Source organism: Pseudochaenichthys georgianus, chromosome 13, assembly GCF_902827115.2.
Source record: "Pseudochaenichthys georgianus chromosome 13, fPseGeo1.2, whole genome shotgun sequence".
Taxonomy (NCBI): Eukaryota; Metazoa; Chordata; class Actinopteri; order Perciformes; family Channichthyidae; genus Pseudochaenichthys; species Pseudochaenichthys georgianus.
In genome coordinates, this window is record NC_047515.1 from 25,110,467 (window position 1) to 25,119,169 (window position 8,703).

Here is an 8,703-nt window from a genome sequence, read left to right on the forward strand (position 1 = left end):
GTAACTGCATTTAAATGTATTTATGCCTTAATGTTGTGTTTTCTTACAATTGTGCCGGTTTGGTGGAGTGCAAAGCTACTGGGATACCAGACATGAGGTATTTTTGTATTTTCTGGCTGTGTTGCACATATCATGTTTGCTTAGTCATTTGAAACTTAGTCATGCATGACCTGAGGAAAGAAAGACACATTACCACTTGAGTTGTACATTCATTCGTATTTAAATGAAATTATAAATTTAAGAAAAAAATTCAAATGGTGTTTGTTATGCGTCTCACACTTTGTTTGTGTGGAATAATATATTGATACAGTATAAGGATAAACGGTCTCACAACTTATGTCTGTGTATGTTCCCAAAGAGAAATGTCTATGCTGATTTTGTGATGTCCAACAGTCTCTGCTCTGTAACTCAGCCCATGTGAAGTTCTTGACTGTCATAAGACCTGAGCATGTTTGCTTCCCAAATAAACAGAAGATGATTGTGTTTGAGTTTGGACCATCATTTGTTTTTGTCTTGTTACAACCCCTTACATTAATCTTGACTCCTGGGGAACATTTACAGTTTATAACGCGCAGTGTTCTGCTTGGTTGTCCGTAGTCATGTGGAAATGTCAAAAGCTTATTTTAGTGTTTAAAACAATCAAAAAGGAAGCGTCCGTAAGTAACATTTCAAGTTTCAGAATGAAAGAAAGTTAGTAGTCATGGAATTGATTGTTGACGGGATTGTGACATTTGGATTCCTGTTATACTTTGTTTTTATTTTAATTAAGAATAAATACATGTTTGTATTTGACATGTGCACAAAAGGATGAGAAATATGAATCGTTCTTGCAAATTAGACCCCATTGTGACATCATATATTTTATGGGAGTGTTGAAGCTGTAAGTAAAATATGAGTCTGGACAAGGATGGTGGTTCTGACCGGATGAAGAGAATGCTTAAGATCTGGATTTGATAAGGAGTGGACTTCTGATGAGCTTATCATGGGCACACAGTTTGATGCCTGGAGGCCGATGGGGCGGAGGAGGGCAGCACCAATATCTCATGAATAGCTGAGAGCTGACAGCAGGAAGGAAAACAGATTAAAAGTATGACAACATAGAATTAAGTTGCTTACCGTGAAGAAAGAACCCGTATCAGCTGATTAAGGAACAGCAGGAGAGAGAGAAAGCATTTGAATGAATTAAGCTTAAAGATAGTCTTACTTATTGAACTTTGTTTGAAAAATATCACTTGTCACCGGCTTGAGCTTCAATATCAGGATACATGTATTTATTATCCTTGCAAGAATGGAAGTAGTCATCACATACAGAGCATATGGTACAACTAGTTCCCCGAATAGTGTCCTTCACTTGCTTATATACAAGAGAGGGTGTTACACAGTCACAAGATGGATAATACTGGTTCAAAGCAGTATACTATGTTCTGTTTAGATTAGCTAAGGCCCACGTCAGAAATGATCATGCTCGTCATATGTCTATCTCCATGGAGGCTGAATCGTCATGTTAATCGTTGTCACATGGCGCTCTTCTCGGTAATCATACATCCTGTTACGTACACAGCTACGTAGGGCCTTTGTATTAATGTGCTACTCTGATATTAGAAGAGTACATTCAGTATTTTCCCAACAAACTTATACTGAGCTTCATTTTTATGTTCACCACTTTAGGAGAAAATTGAGAGAGCATCGCTTTACAGAAACAGTTTTTGTGGGTGAAATAGTTTTGTGAATTAATAAAATCATGGAGTCCTGATTTAGCCTGAAGAAAGCAGACTGGCATACTTTATTAAAAGTGAAAGGCTCTAAAAAAAAAGTGGAATGTTACATGCTTACAGATAGTCACCGCATGTAATTCAAAGTAATAGAAAGTGTTAATACTGACATAAATATTTACATTTTTAACTGTTGGCTTGTGTGGGAAATAAGGAGGGATCACACAAATAGAAATGAAATGCGAAACATTAACAATGAATAAGAGCTGAATGATGACAGTATGATGTAAACGGTAACATTTGTATGTATTAATATTGGTTTTGTCATCTTTAGAAACATGACTGGCAAACAAAGACCTAAAAGTCTAATGTAAAAATGATATTAAAGCAGCAGAGTATTGGCTTGTACTTTAGCGCCACTATCTGGTTAACCAGTGAACACTTCCAAAACTGTCCCCAGGCAACCACTTGTCAGTGACAAAGATTATTAGGTTATATAAATCAAAGCAGAGTGTTTGATAACATAAGATTCACATACAAGAGTAATCCGGATGTGGCTCCAATGTGGTTACCTTAATTAGCGGCTAAGTCTGTGACTTATCACAACACCAATGCCGCCAAATTGGTTAACACAAGCCACATGTTCTTAAAAATGAATTATTGGAAATTACCAATGACATTTAAGATTTCTTCTTGTGTAACAAAACATGCCTGCTTTTAAATCATGGGAAAGAATAGTAAACTTAAAAGACTTAAAACCCATCTCTTTCGACTCCACTTCGAGCGATAGAATTACTAACAAAGAACTTATATAAGGACTGGCTTATCTAAAGCCAGTTGAGTAGCACTTGAAATGTTTTGGCTCTATGAAACCTGATGTACTTCTATGATTCCATTTGCATCTTGTTGGTCGAATGCACTTATTGTAAGTCGCTTTGGATAAAAGCGTCAGCTAAATGCAATGTAATATAAAACATCTGGAGTCCAGACTGTTTACATATGCGTTTTCTTTGTGTATAGAAACAGCCATAAATTACCTATCATTTTTTCCTTTCAGGCAAGACTAATTCTGCCTGGAAACCGATATACATAACGATGGAGAATTGTTTTACTATTCATACTCAAATGTCGAGTTATCTAATCCAAACTTGCTTTTTTCATTTAAAAGTTATTAATACAGTAAGACTGAACATATTATTTAGTTCTTTAAAACCATGCCTTCACACTTTTAACTAGTTTTCTGAACTCATTTCGACTTACAGCTAAAAAAGTATGTTACTGTAAATAAAAAGATGCCTCGGGTATTCAACAATCAAAATAAGGGTCTACAGGACTAAAGATCACCATCATCCCAACAAATAAAAGCCACATGCAACACAGAACCATTCTTTTATTTTGTGTGACCTCCGAGCACATACATACAAAAATGACAAATCACAGTATCTAAATCGACACTTAAATGATTAAGAGAAGCTCTACGAGTAGCTTCCTGCCTCGAACAGCTTGATGACGATGGCTTCATGGGGCCGCAGCTCCAGCGCTTCCAGAGATGTCGCCCCCAAACGGTCCATTCGTGTGCTGCTCACAAACACTCCGGCTTTGGGCAGGCTCGGTGCCCAGGCTGGATCCAAGGGGCGAAGCCCAGGCCCGACGTTGAGCAGAATGAGGAAGTGGACACAGCCCCAGGAGCGCAAGAAGGCCAGGATCGGGGGAGATGGAGGACTGGGCAGGGTGGAGTTGGAGGATGAGGAGCTGGAGGAAGAATTGAAGGGCAGGAAAGTGAAGCTGCCGAACTGAAGAGCTTCTTCTCTGGCTCTGGAGTGACTGAGGGAGGTGAAGAGAGCTACAGCCAAACGCCTGTTCTTCTCCTCGTTCTAAGGTAGGGATTGTACGGACAGTTACTATAACATGCATACTAATGCTTTGTTTCTTTCACATAGATGACTCCAAAATACAGGTTTATCTAGAGCAGGGGTCTCCAACCTTTCTCCACCTGAGAGCTACTTTGAAAAAATGAAAGTGGCCAAGAGCTACTTGCATCGCATCGCTTACATTTATTCACATAGCACTCATCAGTTGAATTAAGCTACTTTTTTGTGAAATCAATACCTAAAGCTTATCTAAAATCTTAACTTCACATCAAGGTGCAACAAAACGACAATTTCTCACGTATTAATATGGACAACATAGTAAGTACTTCACTGAAGATTCACATAAATGTCCAAGAGCAAATTACAATGTTTTCACTTCTTCTTATGGCCCACATAGTAAATACATCACCTTAATCACCACCTTGCAAGCATCTTATGGCACGTCTGTAAAATAAGTGCATTCACTCTTTTGTACAGTCAGTGAGATGACTGGCGCTGCATGGAGTCCACCATACAGGTGTATGCTGGACCCACTTAGGTTCACTCTAATAGAGTCATTTACATGTTCATCAGTCGGTCTTGTTCTGTATTTAGATTTCATTCATGCCAGAAAAGGCTGCTTCACAAAGGCAATTAGAGCCACATAAAGCAGACAGGTTCAGTGCTGCTTGGTGATGTTCTTATAGTTTTCTGGGCGTACAAGGCTCCAGAAATGTTGTGAGTTTTGCTGAGACTTAAGCTGAACATGATTTTGGAGATTTATAACCTCCATCTCTATCTCCACAGGATTGACACTGAACCGTGCAGCCATCTTTTCTTCTTCTTCGTGTTGACATGACATTATAAGCCATAATAAATCAATTGTATAGGTCTAGCCTCCCTATATCTGTGTGTGACATTTTTCCATCCTCAAAAACAAATACTTCTGCAGTCTAGCTGCAGCTTCAAGCAACGGTCTTCTGTTAAAAAAAGGACACTGAATGTCTTGAATGAGGCATCACACACATGACCTGAGTCTGAACAAAGCAGACAACAGGAGTATTTACAACAGCATTATAAAAACAAAAATAGTGCATGTGGGTGCACACTTACATTCTCTGTTTTACCGTTACATGAATCCCATGAATGTATGAGATTAAGTTATCTTCATCATCTCAATCAGTGATTAAGTGAATAATAACGTTTCTATCAGGTCACTATCAGCCTGTCACTCTTATTAGTAGTTATTTTCAGGAGGGGGCGGGGCTTGGAGGAACAGAGAGGAGACGGTGATCGCGGAAGCTTTCCTCCTGCCTTCACAAACTTTACACGCGTATTTAACTGAAAATAGCAAGAGGACATTCATACTCTGCAATCCAAGACTTGATTAAATCCACCAAAAACCTGACATGACGATAACGAGTGTTTTTCAAAAACACAAATCCCTCCCTCTGTGTCTGAGCCGCAGCGACAGGGCCTGATTCAGAGCGGGTCATTCTGCCGTTGGTTCTGACTGGTGCTGCTGGAGAAAGCAGACTGCTCCGTGTGTGGTGTCGCTGTGCCGCTGTCACATCTGCTCCTTGATCTCTGCGTCACGGACCAATGTTATATTCGTGTGACAGAAACAATTCTAAAATAAAAAAACGTTATTGTCCGGCCGCGGCCGAAAAATCAAGAAGCAACCTTACTACGCTATAATCGATAATCGAGCGGCGAGCTACTGAAAAGCTGCCCGCGAGCTACCGGTAGCTCGCGATCGACGTGTTGGAGACCCCTGATCTAGTGCTTTGTTACTCACTGTAATGACGTCTAATGATATATTCGTGTCTCTATGTGACGAGTTGACTTTTAGAGACACACTCTGTGAAACAGAGAAGTACATTTGGTAATGGGAAATTATAAAATGTTAAACATATTGACTTCAAGTTTTGTGTCTTACCGGTGTTTGGTTGATGTCTTCGTCATACGAGACTGCAGGTGATCCTGGCAGAGTCATCATCAACACCATCAGTAAATTCTTCAAATCACGGGAAGCTTTACCACCAACCTGCAGAAACACATTGTAGTTTTATAATAAGTCACCAAATTAAATACATTTAAAAATTATATAGTTTAATTTACTGTCCAGCTGGGCCAGAAGTCGTCTTCTTTTGTTTGCAGCTGTGTCTCTATGGCAGCAGCGACTTCCTCTGATGACAGGAGGTGTTGTGAAGTTGGCAGAATTGACTTCAAGACTACATCCACCACTGTGACATTGCTATGGCTCGAGTTTTTTAGCGGAGGCAGAACGTCGCTCGTCTGTTTCACCACCACAATCCTGAAGAAACACACAGATGTGGTTTAAAGTTCATTTTCAAATAAAAAACAAACAAACACCTTTCAACATGTATAACAATACCTTTCCTCCTCCTCACTGCCAAACTCTTTGAAGACACCTTTCCACTCCAGCAGAGTCTGAAATGTTAAAAACATAGTTGGAGGAGGGGAGTTTGGGAAACTCTTCTTGTAACAATCAAAACACGTGCGAGAGCATCACTTTACCTTTTCTGAATACGCTGCATCTGTGTCACAGATTTCAAAGCCTGCCGCACCCTGTTCCAGCCAGAACCGCAGTGCATGCTGTGGAAAAAGTATTGCCATGTTTATAAAAAATCAAGCACTGAGAACTTAAAATGTTTACCAGCATGACAAGAGAGGAGGTTTTACATGGACGGTGCCTGAGACACCCGAGGTCTTGCTAGCATTTCCCGCTTCATCTCCAAGTCCCAACAGATCCACGTCACAGACGTTTAACAGCACCTTGAGACCTGTAGGGCCAATAAAAAGCAACATTTTGTCTACTGGTGCAGGCTGTTTGAAAAGAAAATAGGCCCTTACCCACCTGCTTTGTTGCTCTCTGCTAGCAGATGCTGGATCTGAGGCAAAGTCCCAATCCTTTCACCAGTAGCATTGTTTGTGGGATACGCCTTCTTGTCAAACAGACCCTGCAGAATTAGAGCTCCTATACCCAAGGACTTGAGGTAAGGAAGTTCATCACACAGCGCTAGGGGGTTTAATTAAAGACAAAGATAAAATGTTTTAGATTGGGTTTTTGGTATGTACCAGATGCAGATATGGCTATTTGCGGATGCTTATCTGTACTAGACAACATTTCTTGAACACATTAAAATTGTTAAAATTAATTTAGCACTCTGACCCACTCAACCCTGTTACTGATATTATCAGAATAAAGCATATTCATTTCAAAGTTATCTTTCTTGCATTAGATATCCAAGTTTGTCCTTGCCTTGAAAGTAGCATTACATGCTACATCTAGCAATAATTCCTGAGGTTAAAGCTCAAATTAGCATTGATTTTCAACCCTGTTACTATAATTAGAGTAACAGGTAACTCTTCATTGGAAAATATACATTTGATGCCTAGCTTGGCAAATCACTTTTTTTGATGGTTTATTATCTGTTTTTCCTAAATACATAAAAAAAAATTATAAAATAAAAGGTTCATTTTTCAAAAATGTTGGTGTCTAAATTGTCCTCCAATTCTGGAATGACCCTAGACGTTTCTGCGATAAATCAAAACTGTTTATTACATTTTAATACAATTAAATACCAATGTGGCTTTTTTATCTCCATACCAAGATTGTTGCACATTAATTATGATTTGGCTCACAATATTAATGCTGTGATGGGAATAAATCAAGTAAATGTCCACACCAATTGAAAACATATCTTCAGCTTTCATGCGAATTATGACTGTTTGGCCTCAAACTTTTTTCTCAGTAATCAAGGAGTTTATTTGTTAAAATGTAAATTGGGGTGAGGTTTGAATGTTCCTATACTGTGTATGACAGCACTATGATTGCTAGAGAATATATGAATGATAAGCGCCCTGAAGTGTCAGAAGGTCCTGAATACAAAATCTACTTTAAGACCACTTACATTTTGAACATGAAACAATAAGTATTACAGCATAGAAAACGATATACATTATCTTGCGCATGTAATATGTTTAGCTTATATTCTTTATCCTCAACAGGTCAATCTGGCCCACAACAAGACACCACACACACCATAAGTGTTACAATGAAGACGTTCTTACTGCTCTAGCTTTAATATTATGTTCATACTGACATTGCTCACTGTAATGTTCACAGTAAGACACAAGCAACATCAAGTTTGTTGTTTTGATTTGCAAAAACTGTTGAATAAACTATGAATTCCACCAAATGGCCACTAGAAGGCAGTAAATCCAACTATTTTATTCCTCCAAATTGGCATTTCCTCACCATTGATGCCCCACGACCCCTCGGCCTGCTTCTCCAGGGTCAGCTCTGGCTCCACCTGGTAGAACAGGGATTTCTGCCACCACTTCAGCTGCGTCACAACCGGTCGTGGGCTCATGGTTATAATGGCGATGGCGATGGCGAGCATGGCTAACCAGGCCAGCCAGAACAGCAGCACCAGGTAACACCGCACTTTCTTCCAGCCCGGACCCCCGGCTGCCAGCTTCAGCTCCTCCTTGGAGAGGGGCTGCCACTGCTGGATGGGCTCCGGTTCGTCCTCCGGGATGAGCAGCTGGGCCGACTCCGAGCCGCCCACGGTGCTCGACAGCCCCGGGCCTGCCACGCTGCCATACCCGGCGTTCAGAGGCATCCTTTCCGGATAGGTAACATATAGTTAGATTAAAGGGTTTATTTGTGTGGTAATGCATACAGAGACTTAAGTTACAGCAGGCAGGAGTAGGCCCATGTTGCAGAGTTGAAGTTTTGTTTGGTGGTCTAACCGTACCTTATCAGTTTGCTCCAAGTGAAGAACAATGGCACTCTAGATATAAACCCAGGTGCTGCAGGATTCAAAGTTTCTACATTAAAGTCATTCCACACTCAGCAAGCTGCTCTGCCATGACCTGCACTCAACACCCCCCTGCTGCTACTACCGGGTTTACACAGGTGTTTCCATTGATTCAATTAGCTGATTTGACTTGTTACAGGTCAGGTGACATACAGCGGTGAAGTTAGTTTTAGGTTGGATATCCAACAGACATCACTGTTGATATGAAAGGAAGCTATAGAAACAAACTTAATTAAATAAAGAGTGTTGTGTCCATTGTAATCCTAAAATCTGGTATGGACATGAAAGCAA

General features: G+C 40.1%; 1 protein-coding gene across 3 annotated transcripts; it reads right to left on the reverse strand.

The window, feature by feature from the left end:
• Window positions 1–3,084: 3,084 nt before the first annotated feature.
• On the reverse strand, window positions 3,085–8,494 carry LOC117457722 (amino acid transporter heavy chain SLC3A2). Of its 3 annotated transcripts, XM_034097937.1 has the most exons (10): window positions 8,350–8,494; window positions 7,848–8,215; window positions 6,444–6,605; window positions 6,269–6,369; window positions 6,104–6,181; window positions 5,961–6,016; window positions 5,684–5,879; window positions 5,502–5,609; window positions 5,361–5,423; window positions 3,085–3,586 (listed from the first exon to the last, which is right to left on the reverse strand). In XM_034097937.1, the coding sequence occupies exons 2-10, from the start codon at window positions 8,212–8,214 to the stop codon at window positions 3,188–3,190; spliced, it is 1,530 nt and encodes a 509-aa protein (XP_033953828.1). In that variant the 5' UTR covers window position 8,215; window positions 8,350–8,494; the 3' UTR covers window positions 3,085–3,187. The 3 variants fall into 3 exon arrangements, with proteins under 3 accessions (XP_033953828.1, XP_033953830.1, XP_033953829.1); XM_034097939.1 differs by lacking the exon at window positions 5,361–5,423 and having other exon boundaries at window positions 3,085–3,464; XM_034097938.1 differs by lacking the exon at window positions 5,361–5,423.
• Window positions 8,495–8,703: the final 209 nt, after the last annotated feature.